General features: G+C 35.8%; 1 protein-coding gene across 1 annotated transcript in view; it reads left to right on the top strand.

Annotated features, from left to right (window-relative positions):
* Positions 1–23,939, top strand: part of AP3S1 (adaptor related protein complex 3 subunit sigma 1) — a 76,671-nt gene extending 52,732 nt beyond the window's left edge. Inside the window, exons 5-6 of the mRNA XM_061158181.1 lie at positions 13,953–14,060; positions 23,220–23,939. Coding sequence (XP_061014164.1) covers positions 13,953–14,060; positions 23,220–23,348 — 237 coding nt within the window. The 3' untranslated portion in view covers positions 23,349–23,939. The remainder of the gene's footprint in view (positions 1–13,952; positions 14,061–23,219) is intronic.
* Positions 23,940–26,058: the final 2,119 nt, after the last annotated feature.

The raw sequence follows: 26,058 nt of genomic DNA, 5'->3' as shown, positions 1-26,058 counted from the left end.
GATTGCCGGGAGAAATATCAATAACCTCAGATATGCAGATGACACCACCCTTATGGCAGAAAGTGAAGAACTAAAGGGCCTCTTGATGAAAGTGAAAGAGGAGAGTAAAAAAGTTGGCTTAAAGTTCAACTTTCAGAACACTAAGATCATGGCATCTGATCACAGCACTTCATGGCAAATAGATGGGGAAAAAGTGGCAACAGTGGCTGACTTTATTTTTGGGGCTCCAAAATCACTACAGATTGTGATTGCAGCCATGAAAGACACTGACTCCCTGGAAGGAAAGTTATGACCAACCTAGACAGTTTATTAAAAAGCAGAGACATTACTTTGTCAGCAAAGGTCCGTCTAGCCAAGGCTATGGTTTTTCCAGTGGTCATGTATGGATGTGAGAGTTGGACTATAAAGAAAGCTGAGCGCAGAAGAACTGATGCTTTTGAACTGTGGTGTTGGAGAAGACTCTTGAGAGTCCCTTGGACTGCAAGGAGATCCAACCAGGCCATCCTAAAGGAAATCAATCCTGGATGTTCATTGCGAGGACTGATGTTGAAGCTGAAACTCCAATCTTTTGGCCACCTGATGTGAAGAGCTGACTCATTTGAGAAGACCCTGATGTTGGGAAAGATTGAGGGCAGGAGGAGAAGGGGATGACAGAAGATGAGATGGTTGGATGGCATCATGGACTCAGTGGACATGAGTTTGGGTAAACTCTGGGAGTTGGTGATGGACAGGGAGGCCTGGCATGCTATGGTTCATGGGGTTGCAAAGAATCAGACACAATTGAGTGACTGAACTGAACTGAAAGTATGTTGTATGCTTTCCGTTTCCATTTTGTCTTGAAAATTTTATCAAAATTTTGATGGACCAGCAAAATATACTCTTAGTTCATTTCAAAATCATTTTCAAAATTGTCATACTTTAGACTTTTTTTCATGATGTAATATTAAAGAAGAGAGAAGAAAATCCTTAACAAAATTCTAGCAAACAGAATCCAACAACATATTAAAAAGATCATACATCATGACCAAGTGGGCTTTATCCCAGGAATGCAAGGATTCTTTAATACCTGCAAATCAATCAATGTAATACACCACATTAACAAATTGAAAGATAAAAACCATATGATTATCTCAACAGATGCAGAAAAAGCCTCTGACAGAATTCAGCATCCATTTATGATGAAAACTCTCCAGAAAGCAGGCATAGAAGGAACATACCTCAACATAATAGAAGCTATATATGACAAACCCACAGCAAACATTATCCTCAATGGTGAAAAATTGAAAGCATTTCCCTTAAAGTCAGGAATAAGACATGGGTGTCCACTCTCACCACTACTATTCAACATAGTTTTGGAAGTGTTGGCCACAGCAATCAGAGCAGAAAAAGAAATAAAAGGAATCCAGTTAGGAAAAGAAGAAGTAAAACTCGCACTGTTTGCAGACGACATGATCCTCTACATAGAAAACCCTAAAGACTCTACCAGAAAATTACTACAGCTAATCAATGAATATAGTAATGTTGCAGGATATAAAATTAACACACAGAAATCCCTTGCATTCCTATACACTAACAATGAGAAAACAGAAAGAGAAATTAAGGAAACAATACCATTCACCATTGCAACAAAAAGAATAAAATACTTAGGAGTATATCTACCTAAAGAAACGAAAGACTTATATATAGAAAACTATAAAACACTGATGAAAGAAATCAAAGAGGACACAAATAGATGGAGAAATATACTGTGTTCATGGATTGGAAGACTCAATATTGTCAAAATGGCTATACTACCCAAAGCAATCTATAGATTCAATGCAATCACTATCAAGCTACCAATGGTATTTTTCACAGAACTAGAACAAATAATTTCACAATTTGCATGGAAATACAAAAAACCTCAAATAACCAAAGCAATCTTGAGAAAGAAGAATGGAACTGGAGGAATGAACGTGCCTGACTTCAGGCTCTACTACAAAGCCACAGTCATTAAGACAGTGTGGTACTGACACAAAGACAGAAATATAGGTCAATGGAACAGAATTGAAAGCCCAGAGATAAATCCGCATAACTGTGGACACCTTATCTTCAACAAAGGAGGCAAGAATATACAATGGAAAAAAGACAACCTCTTTAACAAGTGGTACTGGAAAACTGGTCAACCACTTGTAAAAGAATGAAACCAGAACACCTTCTAACACCATACACAAAAATAAACTCAAAATGGATTAAAGATCTAAATGTAAGACCAGAAACTATAAAACTCCTAGAGGAGAACATAGGCAAAACACTCTCCTACATAAATCACAGCAAGATCCTCTATGACCCACCTCCCAGAATATTGGAAATAAAAGCAAAAATACACAAATGGGACCTAATGAAACTTAAAAGCTTTTGCACAACAAAGGAAACTATAAGCAAGGTGAAAAGACAGCCCTCAGAATGAGATGAAATAATAGCAAACGAAGCAACAGATAAAGGACTAATCTCAAAAATATACAAGCAGCTCCTGCAGCTCAATTCCAGAAAAATAAATGACCCAATCAAAAAATGGGCCAAAGATCTAAACAGACATTTCTCCAAAGAAGACATACAGATGGCTAACAAACACATGAAAAGATCCTCAACATCTGACTCATTATCAGAGAAATGCAAATCAAAACCTCAATGAGGTACCACTACACTCCAGTCAGAATGGCTGCTATCCAAAAGTCTACAAGCAATAAATGCTGGAGAGGGTGTGGAGAAAAGGGAACCCTCTTACCCTGTTGGTGGGAATGCAAACTACTACAGCTGCTATGGAGAACAGTGTGGAGATTTCCTTAAAAAACTGGAAATAGAACTGCCATATGACCCAGCAATCCCACTGCTGGGCATACACACTGAGGAAACCAGATCTGAAAGAGACACGTGCAACCCAGTGTTCATCGCAGCACTGTTTATAATTGCCAGGACATGGAAGCAACCTAGATGCCCATCAGCAGACGAATGGATAAGGAAGCTGTGGTACATATACACCATGGAATATTACTCAGCCATTAAAAAGAATTCATTTGAATCAGTCCTAATGAGATGGATGAAACTGGAGCCCATTATACAGAGTGAAGTAAGCCAGAAAGAAACACCAATACAGTATACTAACACATATATATGGAATTTAAAAAGATGGAAATGATAACCCAATATGCAAAACAGAAAAAGAGACACAGATGTACGGAACAGACTTTTGGACTCTGTGGGAGAAGGCGAGGGTGGGATGTTCTGAGAGAATAGCATTGGAACAACTATACTATCAAGGGTGAAACAGATCACCAGCCCAGGTTGGATGCATGAGACAAGTGCTCCGGGCTGGTGCACTGGGAAGACCCAGAGGGATGGGATGGAGAGGGAGGTGGGAGGGGGGATCGGGATGGGGAACATATGTAAATCCATGGCTGATTCATGTCAATGTATGGAAAAACCACTACAATATTGTAAAGTAGTTAGCCTCCAACCAATAAAAATAAATGAAAAAAAAAAAAAAAGAAGAGAGAAGTTTATGTGAAGATGGTGTTCTTGAGTAGCAGAACCTGCTCAATTGCATCAGTCTCAACGTTAACCACATACCAAAGAACCAGTTACTTCCTTCGCAAACAAGCAAATACTTTCTTCAGGTTAATGACGTTACCAAGTGAAAACTTTGATTTGTATAACACTTTGACATGTCAGCTAACCTTGTTGGAGAATAATTATACAAAAATTTAACATATTTTTAGATTTAATGAAGTTCTGATAAGTATGTTCTGAGAAGATGTATTTCTGAAGGTAAGCTCTTTTTTCGGTGTTGGTATAACTCCAGTAAAACCCAAAGACATCCATTTTCTTACTTAAAATTTTTCATTATAGCTTTTCCTTTATTTATAAATACCTGTGGAACTAAAGCATGATAAGAAAATATCATATTTCATTGATTCTAAAATGCTGATTTTCTTTCCCATTTTTAACATTGTTGAGTTCAGTCACTCAGTTGTGTCCGACTCTTTGCAGCCCCATGGACTGCAGCATGCCAGGCCTCCCTGTCCATCACCAACTCCCGGAGCTTGCTCAAACTCATGTCCATTGAGTCCATGATGCCATCCAACCATCTCATCTTCTGTCATCCCCTTCTCCTCCTACCTTCAATCTTTCCCAGCATCAGTCTTTTCTAATGAGTCAGTTCTTCCCATCAGGTGGCTAAAGTATTGGAGCTTCAGTTTCAGCATCAGTCCTTCCAATGAATATTCAGGACTGATTTCCTTTAGGATTGACGGGTTTGATCTCCTTGCTGTCCAAGGGATGCTCAGGAGTCTTCTCCAACACCACAGTTCAAAAGCATCAATTCTTTAGCACTCAGCTTTCTTTGTGGTCCAACTTTCACATCCATACATGACTACTGGAAAACCATAGCTTTGTCTAGACAGACCTTTGCTGGTTAAGTAATGTCTCTGCTTTTTAATATGCTGTCTATATTGGTCATTGCTTTTCTTCCAAGGAGCAAGTGTGTTTTAATTTAGATCAATATACATTTATAATTCCATAGCTTGTCATAATTTAATTGGCAGCATTCTTCCTTTTCAGTGGTTCATAAAGTAATGATGTTTTTAGTGATCAAATGTAAAGCTAGTGGTGGTGATGGGATTCCAGTTGAGCTATTCCAAATCCTAAAAGAAGATGTTGTGAAAGTGCTGCACTCAATATGCCAGCAAATCTGTAAAACTCAGCAGTGGCGACAGGACTGGAAAAGGTCAGTTTTCATACCAATGCCAAAGAAAGGCAATGCCAAAGAATGTTCAAACTATTGAACAATTGTGCTAATCTTACACACTAGCAAAGTAATGCTCAAAATTCTCCAAGCCAGGTTCAACAGTACATGAACCGTGAACTTCCAGATGTTCAAGCTGGATTTTAAAAAGGCAGAGGAACCAGAGATCAAATTCCCAACATCCGCTGGATTGTCAAAAAAACGAGGGAGTTCCAGAAAAACATCTACTTTTGATTTATTGACTATCCCAAAGCCTTTGATTGTGTGGATCACAAAATCTGGAAAATTCTGAAAGAGATGGGAATACCAGACCACCTGACCTATCTCCTGAGAAATCTGTGTGCAGGTCAAGAAGCAACAGTTAGAACAGGACATGGAACAACAGACTGATTCCAGATTGGGAAAGGAATTTGTCAAGGCTGTATATTGTCACCCTGCTTATTTAACTTAAATGCACAGTACATCATGTGAAATGCCAGGCTGGATGAAGCACAAGCTAGAATCAAGATTGCCGGGAGAAGTATCAGTAACCTCAATGTGCAGGTGACACCACCCTTGTGGCAGAAAGCAAAGAAGAGCTAAAGAGCCTCTTGATGAAAGTGAAAGAGGAGAGTGAAAATGTTGGCTTAAAACTCAACATTTAGAAAACTAAGATCATGGCACCTGGTCCCATCACTTCATGGCAAATAGATGGGGAAACAGTGACAGACTTTATTTTTTGGGGCTCCAAAATCACCACAAATGGTGACTGCAGCCATGAAATTAAAAGACATTTGCTCCTTGGAGGAAAAGCTATGACCAACCTAGACAGCATACTAAAAAGCAGAGACATTACTTTACCAACAAAGGTCCATCTAGTCAAAGCTATGGTTTTTCCAGTAGTCACGGATGGATGTCAGAGTTGGACCCTAAAGGAAGCTGAGCACTGAAGAATTGATGCTTTTGAACTGTGGTGTTGGAGAAGATTCTTGAGAGTCTCTTGGACTGAAAGGTGATCAAACCAGTCAATCCTAAAGGAAATCAGTCCTGAATATTCATTGGAAGGACTGATGCTGAAGCTGAAACTCCAACACTTGGCCACCTGATGTGAAGAACTGACTTCATTGGAAAAGACCCAGATGCTGGGAGGGATTGAGGGCAGCAGGAGAAGGGGACAACATCGGATACGATGGTTGGATGGTGTCACCAATGCAATGACATGAGTTTGAGTCGCTCCAGGAGTTGGTGATGGATAGGGAAGCCTAGTGTGTCCATGAGGTCGCAAAGAGTTGGACATGACTGAGCACCTGAACTGAACTGAGCTGTACTTATATTTGAAGAAATACCAAAATGTGAAGTGAGATTTATTTAGACTACTCAGAATTGTAAATACAGGTATTAATAGATGACTTTAGGTACATTGTTTAAATTTGATAAGCAAATATATGTATTAGTATTTTATTATCATATTAGCAAGCATATGACCCACATAAGTACATAGATGGAAATGTCCTAGCATATCTTAAATAATGTGTCACTTCATCATAATTGGCTATTCTGTCTTAATAAAAAAATCATATCTTAACAGTTTTATAGTTTTTAGAGTAGACTTGTGACTCTGCTTTGCCTCCTCTTCACCCCTTTTCAAAACTCCTGTTCCTTTTGCAAGAGGAGAAGAGGAAGGTGTTCTTTGCAAAACACATTTTACAGAATATTTATTGAGTATGTAACACTTTGCAGGGTTATGTGAAAACTGTTTCCTTACCCCAGTCCTCAAGTAGTTCATGTGTCATATCTGTTTTAGGAAGATGTGTGATATCTGTTTGCCTGTGTCTTTTTCTCACAGACACACAGACAGCCATTAACATTAGTGTTATTCATATGTTTTATTATTTTAAAATTAAAATAATAATACTTACCTTCCTTTAGAAACACGTCAGATAATACTGAAGGCTATATGATTAAACATGAAAGTTGTTCTTACCTCATCCCCCTCCTTATACCAACTCACCCCTACCACACGGTGCTCCCAGAAGTAATTTCTCTTAATAGTGTGGCTTGGTAGGCTTCTGGACTCTCTATGTATTTTCAAAGATATGCATAGTTCTCTTGGTTCAGTGAATGATTAAGTATGTTTGTATTTCACATAATATTCTATGCCTTGCTTTTGTCTTTATCTCTCTTTAGATCCTTCCGTATCAATATGTATGTATTAGCTTCATTCTTAAGTGAAATATTGTTTATGCCGTGTTTTACTTGACTACCCCTGTAGTAAGATATTAGTGTAGTCAAATTAAAAGATATTTAGTACCAAGGACCTCATTTCTAGCATAAATTACAGCAAAGTAGCTTTTATGTTTTGAAAACAAATGATAATCCATAGAAAGGACTCTATGTAATTCGACCTCCTTCCATCTCTTTGTTTTGAGATGCTTTTTTCTACCTGGTTGACTTGTAATTGTTAAAAAGTGAAATGTGTTTGATTTAATCTTCATTTACTCTCCAATGATTATATAGGTTTTACTCAACCAAGATGCTGCTGTCTGTAGCACTATATATAAATGTCTAATAAATGTGGTTTATTGATGGAGTAAACTGTTATGTATAAAAAGAATGCCATGTTTTTTTGTTTTTAATTTTAAGATAATTGAGATAAATGATTTTGAAGGAAAAAAAAGTATTGTCATGTTGTCATCTAATACTTATCAAATGTACTTATTAGAGGCCAACTGTGGACATTATAATGCTGTATAAATAATAATAAAATAATACAGAGACCACTTAAACTTTTATGTTACAGTAGGTTTAAGCAGAAGTCTCATGTTCTTCATTGACCCATAAAAAGAGTTATTGTTCAACAGTGTAAAAGGTGGCATGCCTGTCTTCTCTTATCACTCACAAATATTCAGCACTTTTGAGTTGCCTCTTAAGTTACTTAAATACATACATGGCTGTTGCCTTTAATATTGTTCCTCCGAACTCTTTTTGGAAGCTGTTTTTTTTTTTTTCTTTAGCAATATATGCTTGTGTTAAAAGTTTTCAAAACGAATGAACAAAAACTATAGAAGAAAGTAAGTCTCCTTTCTTCCTCATCCTCCAGTACCATTCCTTAGATAACTACTATCTATTAAAAAATATTTGTAACACATTGTACACCTATTGGAATGGCTAAAGTCCAGAACACCGATAACGTCAAATTCTGGTAAGGATGTGGAGCAACAGGAATTCTCATTCATTTCTGGTGGGAATACAAAATGGTAGTCACTATGGAAGTTAGTTTGGCAATTTCTTTTTAAAAAAGTACTGCTACTGCTGCTGCTAAGTCACTTCAGTTGTGTCTGACTTGGTGCGACCCCATCCCTGAGGTTCTCCAGGCAAGAACACTGGAGTGGGTTGCCATTTCCTTCTCCAGTGCATAAAAGTGAAAAGTGAAAGTGAAGTCGCTCAGTCATGTCTGACTCTTCGCAATCCCATGGACTGCAGCCTACCAGGCTCCTCCGTCCATGGGATTTTCCAGGCAAGAGTACTGTTATCATACAATCCAGCAACCGTGCTCCTTGGTGTTTGCCCCAAAGAGTTGAAATCTTGCGTCCATACAATAGCATGCACATGGGTGATTATAGCAGCTCTTTTCACAGTTGGCAAAACTTGAAAGTAACTGAGATGTCCTTCCGTGGTAAATGGAAAAACAAGCTGTGTCATATTCAGTCAGTGGAATTTTACTCAGTGCTAAAAACAAGTGATCAAACTATGAAAGACATTGATGAACCTTAAAATACATATTGCTAAGTATAGGAAACCAACCAGATGGGATGACATCTGGAAAAGGCAAAGCCAAGCAAATACTGAAAAGATTGGTGGTTGTCAGGGTTGGGGATGGATGAATACATGGACCACAGAGGATATTTCAGGTACTCTCTGTGACAGAACAGTGCTGGCTGTAGGACAGCAGAAGAGAGCTCTGAGGGTGACTGTGAGTCTGGGTGATTTTGTGTCAGTGTAGGTTCATTAGTTTCAACAAATTGCCACTCTCAGTAGGTCATGTCTGTCAGAGGCCAGGGCTGTAAGTGTGGGATATGTTGTGAACGTAAAACAGCTCTTAAAAGATAAAGTCTTATTTTTAAAATTATTTATGTGCCTTTCCATAATTTTTCTGGGTATATCCAAGTGTGTGTATGTGTGTAATTTTTTTAGTATACCTCAGTGGGACTATATTATAGATATTGTTCTGTCCCACTCATTTGTTCACTTAGTAACTTACCTGTATTCCTGAAGAATGTATATTTCTCTCATTTTTAGGTGTGTGATAATATGGTAGATTCACCATTTTAATTTTATATTTTTGTTTGCGCTTACCAACAGTTTCATTGATCATTTTTGTGCATGTATCTGGCTCCAGTAACTTGTATTATTTTATTAACTGACAAGCTCATTTTCTCTTGCCTATAACTTTCAATTCAATCTTTATTTTCTTGTAGAACTATGAGAATAGTGTGTACAATGTAATCTCATTTGTGTACATTACATATGCACACACATATAACAAGTATGTCTGTCCGTTTTCTGGAAGGATATATAAGATACAATTAACTATGATTATCTTTGGATAGAGGGACCTAATAACAGAATCAGAGGGTGGTAGAGACTATTTTTATATATGTTTCTGTTTTTCTTATATGGTGATTTTTTTAAAAAGTAAAAATGAAATTTAAAAGTTATGGTCTATGTCCAGAAGAAGCTGTGTGGTTGGGTAGATAGGGCGTTTTTTTTTTTTTTTTTAAAGCAAAAATACATCGTTAATGTGGTATTTGCCACTTTTTAAGCACTTAAAAAAATTCATAAAAGAGAGTGAAAACTTATTGAGCTTTTACGTGAACATCAAAGCAGTTTAGTAGATGAGTTGTATTATAAGCATATTGTTACCCTTTTATTTCCATAAAAATCTGTTTTTAGTAAAACTTGTAAAACAAAATATGTCATCCATATGAGTTAGGGCTAAGCTGAAAGCAGAGCTTATCCTCTTTCTCTTACTAAGTCTGCCAGAATTCTTTTCAGTTCTTGGAACATGAATCTTTCTGTCACTGGACGTATTCACCTTCTAAATTCCTCTCCTCATGTGCCATACCTTACTCTGGACAGCTGGTGCGCTTAGTCCATGGGGTTGCAAAGAGTTGGACACGACTTAGCAACTGAACCACAGCAACCTGGATAGGCCTGGAGTAGCCTCCCAGTTGATAGTTCTCATTCCCAAGCCATTTATCTCCTTGGATTTCGACATGACTTATAGGACCTCCTCATTGGGAATACCATCTTTAGGCATTTATTGTCTTTATAATGACTGAGATTATGTTTAGGAATTTAGCTCATATTTTCTGTCTCTTCTGGATCAAAATTTGCTTTCATAAGAATTTTTTTAACTTTGAGGACAAATTTGCATACATTCTTAGAATTTGTTGCTTACAACTCACACTGGTAGGCTGCTCATATTTTGATACCTCTAATCTTAGCAGACGTTTCAGTATTACTGAAGTCTACAGTTCTACCAATCTAGTGCTTGTGTTCTGAGATGTTGTGAAAGGCAAGAGAACAATGTGTGTAGGGATGAAGCCACAAGAAAGCCTGAGCAAAATGGGGCTGGTGGAATTGCTGCACATCTGTCAGTGTTACAAGTCATGCCATCTCATGAGAATTTGCTTTACAAAGTAGAGAAGAGTTTCTACTCCTAAATCAGAAGTTTTAATGAATCTCTTTCCCCTCAGTTCAGTTCAGTCGCTAAGTCCTGTCCGATTCTTTGCAATCCCATGGACTGCAGCATGCCAGGCTTCCCTGTCCATCACCAACTCCCGGAGCCTGCTCAAACTCATGTCTATCATGTCAGTGATGCCATCCAACCACCGCTGTCATCCCCATCTCCTCCTGCCCTCAGTCTTTCCCAGCATCAGGGTCTTTTCCAGTGAGTCAGTTCTTAGCATCAGATGGCCAAAGTGTTGAAGTTTCAGTTTCAGCATCAGTCATTCCAATGAATATTCAGGACTGATTTCCTTTAGGATTGACTGGTTTGATCACCTTTCAGTCCAAGGGACCCCCAAAAGTCTTCTCCAACACCACAGTTCAAAAGCATCAATTCTTCAGTGCTCAGCTTTCTTTAGAGTCCAACTCTGACATCCATCCATGACTACTGGAAAAACCATAGCTTTGACTAGATGGACCTTTGTTGCTAAAGTAATGTCTCTGCTTTTTAATATGCTGTCTAGGTTGGTCATAGCTTTTCTTCCAAGGAGCAAGTGTCTTTTAATTTCATGGGTGCACTCACTATCTGCGATGATTTTGGAGCCCAAGAAAATAAAAGTCTGTCACTGTTTTCATTTTTTCCCCATCTGTTTTCCATGAAGTGATGGGACCATATGCCATGATCTTCATTTTTTGAATGTTGAGTTTTTGGCCAGCTTTTTCATTCTTCTCTTTCACTTTCATTAAGAAGCTCTTTAGTTCCTCTTCATTTTTTGCCATAAGGATGGTGTCATCTGCATATCTGAGGTTATTGATATTTCTCCCTGCCATGACTTTTCTTTCTGAACACTTTTTACACATACAGTACCTATTAGCTATTATGAGGTAATTTTATCACCTAGTTACCTTCTTGACCTTTAAGTGGATTTTCATAGATTAAGACTAGAAAGTAATTTGCTGTACTTATTATGAATGAATTATTTCATTTATTATTTCATTTATTATTGTTAACAGAAGAAAACAAAGTGTTGGACTTGGATCACTCAGATTTAGGTTTGAGTCATTAATTTGCTACATATTAGCTTATGTATCTTGAGTAAGCTGGCTTATTCTGTCAGTGTAACAGGTTAATGTGAGAATTAAATCAGATACTGCAAGTCCAGCAGCATCAAAACAGAGTTTTAATAAATGGTATCTAGTAACAGAAAGAATAGTAGTCAAAGTGATGATATTTTTAAAGCTTCTATAGCTTCTGGTTTTATTTTGTTTGTTAAGGAAGAATAATTTCTAGAATTTTTCAGAATTGGAATGTGAAGTGTCCAACTTTCCAAAATGAAGCATTAGTAAATAATGATAAGATATTTTAAAAATCATGAATATATTTGCATGAAATCCTAAAAGAATGAAAATTGAATAGCTTAATTCTATATTTAACTTTTTAAAAGTTTTTTTTAAAAGAAAACCTGTAAGGTACTGTGCTACAGTACTTTCATGAATTTGTTTAGTCCTTATGATAACTCTCTGAGGCACCTATGCTGTCTCTACCTCTGCTTTACAGATAATGCAACAGAGAGGTCAAGTAGCTACTGAAGGGTGTACAGCTAGTAAGTGATTGAGGCAGTATTTACACCTATCTAACTTCACAGTCTCCATTCTTAATGCTGCCACGTTATTTTAAAAAATGTATATTGTAGCACAGTATACTGCTCTTTGACACCCACTTCAGCTTTGAATTGGTGATTTTTGATTCAGTAAATTCCTTATGATAAAACACCTGGGTTATAGTTTTTCTCCCCAATGGAAAATGATATTTTTGTCATTGTAATGTTTTTGATCATGAAAAATGTGAGTAATTAGATTAGTAGAGAGAGCTTTGGGGTAAAAGCATTATTGAAAGTGAAAGTCGCTCAGTCATGTCCGACTCTTTGTGACCCCATGGACTATATATTCTCCTAGCCAGAATACTGGAGTGGGTAGCCTTTCCCTTCTCCAGGGTATTGTCCCTGAGATCAAACCCAGGTCTCCCACATTGCAAGAGGATTCTTTACCAGCTAAGCTACGAGGGAAGCCCAAGAATACTGGAGTGGGTAGCCTATCCTTTCTCCAGTGGATCTTCCTGACCCAGGAATTGAACCAGGGTCTCCTGCATTGCAGGTGGACTCTTTATCAACTGAGGTATCAAAGAAGCCCTAAAGTATTATTAAAGTACCTATAGTATAAAGAAACCACCACTTGCTATAATATAACAAAAGCACCACTTCCCAGGTGGTGCTGTGCTATGCTAGAAAGAAAAGTAAGTGAAGTGGCTCAGTCATGTCAGATTCTTTGCGACCCCATGGACTGTAGCCTACCAGGCTTCTCCATCCATGGGATTTTCCAGGCAAGAGTACTGGAGTGAGTTGCCATTCCTTCTCCAGGGGTTCTTCCTGACCCAGGGATTGAACCCCGGTCTTCTGCATTACAAGCAGACTCTTTACCACCTGAGCCACTAGGAACTCAAAAAGGGCATGTTGCCTCCCTGTCAGAGAATCAAATCCCAGTCTCCCACATGACAGGCGGGAATACTCAGCACTATGCTAACGAGGATGCTAAGTCACTTCAGTCTTGTCCGACTCTGTGCAACCGTAGGACTGTAGCGTGCCAGGCTCCTCTGTTCATGGGATTCTCCAGGCAAGGATACTGGAGTGGGCTACCATGCCCTTCTCCAGAGGAAGCTTCCCAGTCTAGGGATCAAACCTGCGTCACTTGGATCTCCTTCATTGGCAGGCAGGTTCTTTACCATTAGTGCCAAATAATCTGCCTGCCAATGCAGGAGACAGGAGAGACGGTGGTTTGATACCTAGGTCTGAAAGATCCCCTGGAGTAGGAAATGTCACCCCACTCCAGTATTCTTGCCTGGAAAATTCCATGGACAGAGGAGCCTGGTGGGCTACAGTCCATGGCATTGCAAAGAGTCAGACATGACTGAGCAAGTGGGCACAATAAAAAAAAAAAAATTACTTCATTTTAAATCTAGAGCTAGTAGTAAGGCCACATAGCCTTATTAAGTACCTTGAGCATAAAACAACTTTATAATTATTGATGAAGAATCTGGTATAAAAGGCCCCAATAGGTCATTTTTTTAGCTTTAATTTTGATACTATAATCATGGTAGCTAATGTTTATAGATTATTTATTTTGGGGACACGTCCATGGTGGTTGACCTCACTTAATCTTCTCAACAGTCTAGGAAGGAGATATTATTATTATCCCTGTTTTACAGCTCATTAAACTAAGATTTAAAGAGGTTTGTATAATTACCTAAGGCTTCACAGCAGTGACATAAGTGTATTATGAACTCTCGCTCCAAATTATTTTTATTTACAGCTCATAAAACAGACACAGCAGTATTTGAAAGAAAAATTACTGGAATCATGAAACATAGTGAGTTTTCTTTATGGATGTGTATTCTATCTTCCTTTAGGTTCACAATATTCTTGCAGAAATGGTGATGGGGGGAATGGTATTGGAGACCAACATGAATGAGATTGTTACACAAATTGATGCCCAAAATAAACTGGAGAAATCTGAGGTAAGAATGGAAAGTGCTCTAGTTAATGAAGGGAGTAAGCATGATCATAAATTATGCATGATTTGTAGCTTTCACTGTTTGTCCTTCAGTATCACCCTTCAGTACAGCTGGTAGGCTTATTCGGTTTTGAAAATAAATGGAATATACACATTTTAGTATGTTAAATGTTCTGTGACCACTATCCACCAAATAGTTTTGTGTATTCTTTTAGCCACAGTCATAATTGCTTTGGGTAATAAATAAAATTCCCAATTCTTACTGCTTAAAAAAGAAGTTATTTACTTGAATAATGGAATCAGTATTTGTTATGTTCTTAGTCATTAATTATCCAAGAAATCTTAGAACTGGTTTTCAAAGATATATGAACTTAATGTTTTATAAAACTTTCTGAAAAAGGAAAGGAGAGAAAATGGAATTCTCATAAGGAGGTGATATTAATAATAGATGCTTAGTAGGCCTGAGTGCACATTGAAAAAAAAGAAATTCAGCCGGCTAATCTTTTATTTCTGGATCCTTGTCAAAAGTCACTGACACGTTAGCTAAATCATAAATATTTCCTGCAATGACCCATGTAGTCATGGCTTTTGTTGCATTCTAGAAGAGCAAGATGTGGGGATACGAGCTAACTGTGCTGTTAGTTTGAGGGAATGCGGACCGACCAGCACTCTAGCCTTGTGTAAAACTCTGCTCTGCACATGTACTTTAAGCATGCTGCTTCCCTCAAAACAAGGCCGAATATAACAGGCGCTGAAGCTGAACCACTCAAGTGGGCATTATTTTAGTGATTTCTTACTGCTGTAGAAGAAATTTAGAAAGATGAATAGTCTTGATACCTCATTCAGCACCATCCATGTTTGAGGATACCCTTACCTTTGATATTTATAGTCATAACTCAGAGTAGAAAACTAATTTTATTTATAATTATTAGTACAGGTGTTCGGATGATCTAATGTAAATATTACTATAAAAGCAGAGAGATATTAAAAATATGCTAGCATTGATTTACAACAGGTGAGTTGTGAAGAATTTTTATCTTGTTGGCTCTTTAAAGGATCAGCTTAACAAAATGCTGTGCTCATTGTAATTAAATGAAATACAGGATGGTGGATAAATCTGAAATCTGAGAGCTAGAAACAGTTGAAGTTTTGTATAAAAGTCTTTTCCAATGTCTACTTTAAATTAAAATAAGTCCTACATTCCTCCTTATCTCAGTTTATCATCCTTCTTGGTTTCCCAAAGAAGGGGCTTGAAATGGGGAGGAACTTAAAATTATGACTCTTATAAGTAATTGTATATATTTTATATATTCTACAACCAGTTTTTAAAATACTGGTTTTTGAAAAGGGAAAACAAACTAGATTAATAAAGAAAATTTCATTTAGGACAAGGAAAAGGGCTCAGACTGTTTAGTAGAGTTGGCTTGCAATGGATTTATCAATATGGCAAAAGATTTACTATAAGCTCTAAGCTATAGTTTTTAAGGTCTTAAAATGATAATTTATGTAATCTGTTAAATCTTGCTTTGCAAAATTGTATGGATATAGATTTTAAATGCTAAGAATCAGACAATGATGCAGTCCCTTAATATTTAGTCCAAAATGAGTGGATATGTGGTAATTTATAAATTCTGTGTAATCATCTGTAAAAACATATCAACCTCTTGTCTGGAATTTTTGCCTTTCCAGGTATTTAATTCCTTTCCATTGGTGGTGCCCTTCACCCCTTTTCCTCCTTAGTTTCCTATCTGTAATATTGATAGAAGTCATGAGAGACCTATAATTATTCCATGATGGATATTTGCTTTTTGATTGTCCAGTAAAACTTTGTTAATAAGCCAATTTTTCTTATCTGTAAAGAACAGTAAAATAAAGAATTGATGTTTTCAGTGGAAATAGTTATAAGAATATTACAACTTTTAAAAATGTCCTTTCACCGAAACAGTGCTATTAAAACTGGTCTTGAATCCTAGAGAATGAATACTTCTGTTTTTCATCCACTGATCATTTTTTAACATGTATAATCAATTGTTGTCTATTGCCGAATTAGTTTTTCTTTTTCTTCTTTACAGAGAAGTATGTTTTAAATCTGATGGGATAAACTAACGTTATATGTTTATCAAGCATTTCCCTATATGTGATGTCTGCTAATATTTTACTCACAAGATAGAATTTTGAGTCATAGTGAAGCCATAATTTAGTTCTGATCACATTTTAAGAAATTGTGTTGAAGCAACATTGACTTTGTGTAATTTTCCAGTAATTTTCGTATATGTTAAATATGTTTGGAAGGCTGCCAGCTTTATTCCAGACACAGGGAAATGTTAAAGATTTTCATATGGATTTCATTTCAATATTATTTAAGTTGGTTATATCTACCAAATATATGACTGCAGAATAATCCAAAAATTATTTGTGAGCAAACTGTAAGCTTTTATTAATCTTACTCTTACAAAATTTTAGTTAAAATGTATTACGTAAGCAAAAATTTCCAAAGAAAATCTTAAAGTTCAGAAAACCATGATTGGTGAAGAGACTTATTTATCATATTATAAAAATTAAGTATTGTTTAGAATATCATGTGTCGTTTAAAAAGCTTGGATGTAATTACTTTACAGCTTTTAAAATATAACATGGATGTTTCAAGGTCCCTTTAACTTTGTCAGAAATAAAAAGATTTTATTATTTTAAAAATAGTGTATTTCTAGTAACAGTCAAAAGTGAGCCAGTTTAATTCCCATTACCTAGACAAGTAGAAGCAAAGATCACTCAGATCTTTGAAAAGAGAAGAAACAAAGATAACGCTCTGAACAGATTTTCCTCTATCCCACTTTAATAGATGAACGGTTTACTATAACATTGGGATCCTGGGAAAGGAGGGTTTACGCTGGGAGGTTGTTGGGACTTGGGGGCTGGAAGAGGCACTCAGGATCTGCCTAGGTGTGAAAAGACTCCCTGGGGGTGGAGGTCGAGGGGTGGGGTTGGGGAGGTGTGTGTTTCATGTGATTTTCAAGATGAATAAATGGGTCTGGATTTAGTCACTACTTTTTAAAAGTCAGTCCTCTTTTTTTCCGAACATCCTGATCTTTCTAGCTCTTTCCATTCTTCTCTCTTACAGACCTTTATCTTTCAATCTCCCAGACAGGACAGGTAGACAAGGTATTGCTGACTTTGAGAAAAATGTACTTTAACAAAGGGAAAGCAAAATGATGTCAAAGGCAATTAATTATTTAGGCCAGACTCAAAAATTATTTGTGTTAATGAACCCATATAGTCCCTGTAGCTCTTTTCCATTCTAGTTTCTCCTTGTAGTTATTCATCTTTTATTGGACTTAGTGTATTTTATTAGTATATCATTAATGTCATGTTTGTTCTGTTTTGTCTGCCTGCATTGTGAAGGAAAGTTTAAATTTTTTGTTCTTTTTTTAAAAACATTGTCATTTAACTGACAAATCACATTTGTAGAAATGACAATTTACTTTGTATATATAAATTAGAGTTTATTTTGAGCACCATATGGCAGAACCAATCTTAATTTAACTCTCACAGATACTTTTCCCTCATTTTTCTGAATTAGGATTCTGTTAATAACATAAAATTTCCTGCTGGGTTTTGGAAGCTCTGAATTTAAAAACCAAAAGCTGAACCTTTAGAGATTTGGATACAAAGTGGGAACCCACAAAGGCTTACAACAGTGACTGTTAAATAGTCCCTTTCCCCCCACTTAATGGTTTTCAGTTCCAAAGTCTTAACAGAATTGCTTTTACAGTTTTGACTGACAGGTGAATATTGAAAGTGGCTAGCAAAATAAGATCAGAAATTTTCTAAAATTGAACTCAATGCTCTAAAACATGGAATTAAATATATTGACCAAACTAAAATGGATTTCTACTGTAGCAAACTTCTGATATCTAAATATATCATAATATGACTCAATAAGATATTGTAAACCTTGAAAATTCTTGCAAATCACGTTGGAGAAAATTGGAAATGTTTTAAATAGACTCCTGGCCCTACAAAACTAAATTTTCTCTGCTGTTTCCTGTGAATTTTTCACACCACAAGTTACCTGTGTGAATTACTGTCAATCATTTCCATGTAGAGATGATAATGAACAACTTTTTGTACAGAACCATTTCAGGAAAAATGAAGATGTTTATATGCCTCCATTTAAATTTTCAAATGAAAATACTTTATTGAGTCTCATGCAGGGAAAAAACGTATAAACTTGGGTTAGCCACTTTAGTAATTAGAAAAATGCCACTGATAATTCGGCACCATTTTTAGACACTAAATTACTGCTTTCTAGATGTGTTTAGAAAGGAGCATCATACAGGTGGTTTTATCATTTCTTATCCTGAGTTGGTGGGCCTTGTGTCATGAAGCTGGGGACACCACTTTTGAAGCCCAGATCTGTATTACTGTATCCCAGGAACAGAAAATGCATAATGGGTCTCATTTATTCCATTAATCTCAAATCACTGCCAGTTTCTACATTCCAGTCTTTAATTTATGTTAAATTGTTTTTTCTAGCATAGAACCATCAGTAACTTGGGTCTTATAACATCTATCACTAAAACTACTGATTTGCTTTTTTTTTTTTAAATCAAGTATCTATTTTCAAAGAATAGAGAACAAGAAAAGTGGCCCTCAGATATAGATGTTGGAAAGTCAGCTTGTGAGTTGGTTCTGCCCCTCTACCTTGACATGCCCAGTTACTCTCCCCTTCAGAATTATGGTGAAGACCCAGGAGGTCACATGTAATGGTCAAAACTATTTATCTTAAATCCATAAATGACATCAGTCTGCTATATTTATTTCACACAGGTAAATCCTATGCTAGAAATTAAAACTATAATTTAAGATTACATAAAATTGCTAGACGTGAAAGGTTTACAATTTTTAAATATTCTCATTTTGATAAAAATTTTCACAAAGTGCCGTCATTCTTGCTCACTAGAGGGCTGTCAGCAGCATTTCTAGTCTGTTTATAATTGCAGTTTTAAAACACTGCCTTTAAAGCAAAGAGCAAGCCTGTCCCCAGTTTAAAAGTTATTCTGCCTTAAATTCAAAAATTGAAATATTGACGTTTTCCATTCTGCTCAAAACATGCTTTCAAAACCTGCCATTATTTTGTTAATGATTTTGAGTCTGAAACCATTTAATACTGTGTTTATTAATGTTGATGTTCTTTCACTTTGCTGTTAGGTCAAAATTATGAATTGTGCATATAGCAACTTCCAGCAGGATGGGTGGGTAAAGGTTTTAGTATGTAAAGATTATTCCAACTACCATCTTATTATGGTCTATTTCAAGCTTGAAAAAATATCTTAAGATGGTAGAATATTTTATGTGTTAGATGAAGTAAATACCTAGGTTCTTTCCTTTTCCCTTGGAGAAAGCTAATCGCTTATTGCATGAGGAAAAGGGAGCCTTCAGATCCTTTGAATGAAATGTATTTTATAATGCTGCTTTTTCAGTTTTGCTTGCACACATTTTGTTTATTTTTGGGTCTGGCAATTAAAAAAAAATCAAAAACGAATCATATCCATCCATTACTATCTTTGTGATTAAGTGCTTGAAATTTCTGAGAGTATGTCTGTATAAGTCTTCTATCTGTTTGGCCTCATTTTGGTATACTTGCAGACTTCATTTTGTTTTCTTTCTCTTAATTCTGTTAATTTATTTAATCTCATGGGAGAGAAAACATGATCATTCTTTTATATACTGTACTTCATTCTTCCATCCGATTCATACTCTTAACTGCTTTGGATTCATGTATTTGTTTTTGTTAGTGAAGTTGCTGCGGTTTACCTGCCATGGTGGTGCTCGAGTATAACAGCTTAGATGGAAACAAGTTATTTCTCCAGTAGGGTTTCATTCTTTTTATTTCTGCTTTATGTCAACTGTGTAATCTTAAATCTATAAGAACTATGCTGAACTGTCAAAAGGATCTTATTTTTACATTTTAAACTGTACTTACTACTAAGAAGACAGGTAAACTTAATTTCTGTAAGTTTCAGTGTTAAAAAAATTGTGTTAGTAAATGTTACCTTGTTTTGAGTATATCTAAAAAAGCTCAGCTCAGATGAAAATTCCTTTATACCTTTTTGCTGGCAAACTGATTTTCTAATGGCAAATGACCTCTTTTACATTTTATTCTTTAATAAAAATGTTTCAGACTTCACGTTCATGGAAGTCTGAAACTGAAATGTGTTTATAGCAGTTCTGGTGTTAACTATCTGAGTGACATGAAGTCTATTATTTTTTAAAGTCTGAATTTTTGTGCATTAACAGCTCATTTAAGCGTCTACTTACTGAACAACAGTCCTTCTCATGTTTTTCTTTCCATTTTATATTCTACAGAATCTGATTTCTTAAAATGTTAGTTTAATTAAAACTTAATTGAAGTATACATTACAATTTTTAAGTTTTCTATCATTTAAATTTGTGACATACTACACAGAAGTATTGAACATGCTTGAGAAATAATTTGATTCTCTTAATTCATTTGCGTGTTCTGAGTAGTTACCACCCTTTGCATGTCTATGGCTTGCTGCTTATGTTTAGAAGAATTGTAGTTTGTTGACTTAGAAACTTTTTGGTTTTACATAATATGAATTTGGCACATATATGCTATTTAAATCAATTGCTATATTGACTTTATGTATTCTTATTAGCAGCCAACAGTCAACACCGTCTGTGGTCACAAAGAAACAACTTAATCTAATGAAATTTAACAGGATGCAATTTTATTCTCTAGTTTAGCTGCTTATGGTACAGGGTATTATGGGGGAAGAAACCTTCTTGACAATGACTTTTAATACTACAAAAATGTATTTTTACTACTTATAAATGTTAAGCATAGCATCCAGTAAAACAGATGGACACATACACACACATGCACCCCTACCTTTTCTCTTTTTCTCAATAATAAAAATCCTCTAATAATCCATGCCTTTTAAAATATTTATAGTTAAATACTTTGTCAGTGCTTTACTATAGCCTACTCATAACTAGCACCTGGTATATAAATTCCAGAGTAGAAATAGGAGCAAGTTGCTTATTTAATTAGAAAAATTATAAAACCTTTTTACCTGGAAAGATGATAACTATTTCCAGGTTGTCTGTTATTTTGTTAAATAGTTTTTGATCCCTCGGAAAACAGTATACTTTCTAGTAAAAGGAAGAAAGCCTACAACATGGCAAAGCTGTTTGGATTAGAGTCTTTTCTGATTCTAAACCATCCTAAACTTTGGTAGCTAAACACTGAGCTTGAAAATAGCAAGTTGGCATGTGTGCTAAGTCGCTCAGTCGTGTCTGACTCTTTGCGACTCTGTGGACTGTAGCCTGCCAGGCTCCTGTGTCCACGGGACTCTCCAGGCAAGAATACTGGAGTGGGCTGCCATGCCCTTCTCCAGGGGATCTTCCCGACCCAGGGATCAAACCCATGTCTCTTGCATTGGCAGACGGGTTCTTTACCGCTAACGCCACCTGGGAAGCCCAAATAATATTCATCTGTATCTCCAACATCTTTTGGGGGGCAGTTGGAGAGGAGTGGGGTATAACAAAAACTGCATTGTTTCAGGTAGGTATAAATGTAGAGGTCACTCAAATTTTAGTTATACATCAAAAACAACTAACCTCCATTAAATTATAAAAGTTGAATTCTCCGGCCCTATTAGTCTTTAACTGGGTATGGAGTTTTTCATCCATATCACCCTTATCATTGCCTGTGTGGACCATATATATTATTAATACTGTTTTGCTGATTTTTCTATTATTTCCAATTCTGACTTGATAATCCATGGCTTTTATTTCATTGCTTAACAATGTTTGTATCCTTTATTCAGCTAATAGTTTACACTGGCCTATTTTGTATCAGTCAAGATTTTTCTCAGGTAACAGCTTTATTATTATTATTTTTTAATTAACAAAAGAGGTAGGATTACATTAGAGAAAAAACTAAATTACAAAAAGGGACATTAAAACTCATATTTCTTATAACATGGACACTGTCTCATATATGAAATCTAAGCAAAGTGGAAGATTTGTTTTTGTTATTTAATTGCTTTTGTGCAAGATAATGTATGGTACTGAATTCCCATATGTTTGTTGGCTTTTTTATATAACCTGAATAAAAATTGATGAAATCTAATTAATATATAAAATAAACCTTAAAAACATAATGATGATTGTAGCTTTTTAAGAAAAGTGATGTATATGCATTTTTCTTATAATTTTAAGCATGTTTTCTCTCAAAATTTTTCACAATATAAATTGTCCTTCTAAGATGAAAGCCATATATTGTATACTAATGGCATAGGAAATTGTTAAATTCATGTATTCATATATATCCTACCTTTTACATTTATGCTATTTCTTTCTCTAAATTTGTATATTATAAACTGAACATATGTTGAATCTACTTTATATGACAGAATATTTTTAATCATTATATTTTTACTAATGTATTGAAGGGTTGGATTGATCCTCTTCTTACAGTTTCATTTTTTGACAGACCACTCTCTTTGGATTGAGGCTTCACTTTAAAAGCCTGATTTTGTTTTTTAATGTTCTAGAACTTTCCTAGAAAAGTTTAGAAGAACCTCTACAGTTGTAAAAAATAATTTTAAAAAGCTGTACTGTATTAAAATGTTTTAAGGGTTTAGCCCTAAGAAACTAAAAAGCATGATTTATTACTTTCAATTTTTATTTCACAGCATATATTAATAATAAATGACAGTTTAAAAGCAAAAACCCAAAATCTATCACAGTTGTTGCAAGAGGTGTCTAGTAAGGAAAGTAATATAAAATATGCTTCATGTTTATATCATAAGTCAGTTAAATCAAGATAAAGGTGAAGATCTAGCTATGCAATTTAAATATTTTGTGTGATGTTTCCATAGTACAAGTTAATTTGTATTTAAATCTTTACATTGTTATCATTGCATGTATTCACTGTATTTTTTAATGTGTCAACTGTTTTCTCTTTATAGATTAGTATTTCAAAGTAACCATTCCATACCAATTTCAACTACCATCTGGTCTCTAAGCTTGTTATATGAAAATCTTTTACCATTGTCCTCCAGTTTTAGTGTTTTTTGATGAGCTACACCTGAGTTGTTCATTTTCTTTTTCTTTTATTTGCTTCTGTATACAGGCTGGCTTAGCAGGAGCTCCAGCCCGTGCTGTATCAGCTGTAAAGAATATGAATCTTCCTGAGATCCCAAGAAATATTAACATTGGTGACATCAGTATAAAAGTGCCAAACCTGCCCTCTTTTAAATAAAAAATTAAAAAGGCCACTCCCAGGTAAAATCCAGGGGAAAAAGTCATCTAAGTTTACCATGCAGTTGTTTACCAAAAATAAAGGAGGCGAGTCTTAACTTTTACTCTTGGATTTAAGTCAAGGTACTGTATAGACATTATATAAAATCAGTATGGAAGTTCAATGTTGCTTTTCTTGCTCGGTGGTTTTGAAGAAATTAAGTAGTTCCAGTGTGATTTTTTTTCTTTATTTTCTAAACTGCATTCCTGTGGCCACCTAAGGCATGCCTGTATGTATTGGCTATTACAGTATTTCGAAAAGTGTTCAGGACATTTCTTTAAATTGTGTACAACCCAAAATGTTGGTGTTTTGTATGGATCACAAGTGCAGCATTCCTTAATAATTTCTGTTATTTGTCACAATTGTTATTTAAAGAACGAAGTATGTATTGCATGAAAACCTTATGACCTATTTCTCTTAGTTTAAATAAACTCCAAGGTAACCGGACTCATAAAGAACCGTTCTGTTTGCCTGATATCTACTTTAGCAATAATTTTTTTTACGACCCTCTGACTCAACAAAGTAAATAAAAGTATATTTTATCACTGTTAAGCAGCTGTTAATGTTGATTTATTTAATTTATATTTTTAACATTCAGAAGCTCATTATTATAAAATTAAATTATTTCACAAGAGCAGTGTATCACATAATTTGCCCACATTTTCATATTTAGTCTTATCTTGTGATCCATGAGTGGAGTTCCTCTTCCAGTTAGACTAAGGTTTTCTCTGTAGTTCTAGTCCTGTCTCCCTAAATGTTCTTTTTTGAAACATTTCCTTAGATCTATGGCATGTGTGAATTTTACTCCAAGGTCTGGGGTATAAGAAAAGTCATTATTTCTTTTTAAATAAAATTAATCTGACTCTAAGCCCCATCCAGGAAATTCAGTCTGTGATTATTGGGATTTCCATCAGTTCAGAGGTGGATCAAAGTTCTAGAAGAAGGTTGTGCAAAGCAGAACATGCAGGGAAGTCCCTGCTCTTCAGTCATTTGACAGATGTTTTAGTCATTTGACAAATGTGCCAGGTTAACAAGTCCCTGTCCTAATGGAGCTATATACAGTACCACACAAGAGTGCTTGTATTTTTTTCTCTTTTTCGTTTTTCTGCGTGAGAGGTGTGAATTATGGAAAAATTTAAGTTTTTCTTTGGTTACAATGTACCAAAATTAGGGAAACTTCTGGGCCAGATTATGCTTTAACCTAAATAGTGGAAAGGGTTTTCTCTCTCACTATATTCTAGTATGAGAAAGAAACCCAGTCATGTGCAGTGACAAAAATAAGCAAGTCATAGAAAACTAAATCTCAGCGATCACTTAATATGTAAAGATGCTTAATCTCACTAGTAACCAAGGGAATGCAGGTTTAAAGAACAATTACTTTCACTTGTCATGGGTTTCCCTGGTGGCTCAGACAGTGAAGAATCTGCCTGTGATCTAGGAGGCATGAGTTCGATCCCTAGATCGGGAAGACCCCCTGGAGAAGGGAATGGCAACCCACTCCAGTACTCTTGCCTGGAGAATCCTGTGGACAGAGGAGCCTGGTGGCTACAGTCCATGGGGTTGCAAAGAGTCAGACACGACGGAGCGACTTCACTTTCACTTCTGTCATACTAGCAAAAATTAGGAGGGGTGACAATATCCAGTGCTGGAGAGGATGTGGGGAATGAGAACTGTCAGATATTGCTGGTGGGAATGTAATTTATGGTAACTTAAAAAAAAAAATAATATGCTAAGTTCTGTGAAAATTTTTAAAAATTAAAAACACACATATCATACATACCCTGTGACTCACTTTGGAGACTTTCTGTTCTCTTAGCATTCCTGGATATCTTTATATACAAAGGTAATTATTTCATCACCTTTTTAAAGCAAAATAATTATAATAATAAACTGGAAATATCGTCAGTGCCCACCAGTAAGGAAATGGTTGAATAAATAATGGTAACTATCATACTAGTTATAATAGCAAAAGCCTGGAGAGACCCAAATGTCCTTTATAAGGAGACTGATTGAGAAGTTGGATTGCATCCACATTATGGTGTCTTAGGAGATAATCAAAATGAGATATCCCTCTATAGTGCTAAACACTGATAAAATTGATTCCTAGAAAATATAATGTTAAGTGAGAAAAATCAAGATAAAAAGAAGAGTATCTATATCTGTGGTATGTGTATTAGTTAGGGTTCCCTGGAACCAGTAGGATGTGAGTGTGTGTATATGTGTATGTAATAGGTTGACATTTTATCAGCAGACTGAGTAAAGCATATTGCACTCCCTAATGTGAACAGGCCTTACCCAATGAGTTGAAAGCATGAGTAGAATGAAAAAGCTGCCTCTTTTCATTCCTCCTGCTTACTGCCTTCAGACTGGGACATTGGCTTTTTTCTGCCTTCGGAGTTGAAATAAAACGGGGATTCATCCTGGGTCTCAATCTTGCCAGCTTTCAGACTGGAGCTCCACCTTAGCCTCTCTGGGTCTCCAACTTATCAACTCACCCTGTAGATCGTGGGACTTATAAGGATCGGGACTCATGTGGGCCATTTCCTTATGATAAAGATCTTTAAATAAAATCATCATGTTGCTGATCATTTTTAAATGAGAAGGCAAGAAAAGAAGAAGGCTGATGTCCTGGCTTGAAGGCAGTCCGACAGGAGCAATGAAGAAGATCAGT

The sequence above is a fragment of the Dama dama genome, chromosome 12 (assembly GCF_033118175.1).
Source record: "Dama dama isolate Ldn47 chromosome 12, ASM3311817v1, whole genome shotgun sequence".
Lineage (NCBI taxonomy): Eukaryota > Metazoa > Chordata > Mammalia > Artiodactyla > Cervidae > Dama > Dama dama.
The sequence above is the reverse complement of the archived record's forward strand: the minus strand, read 5'-3'. Positions and strand labels throughout refer to the sequence as shown.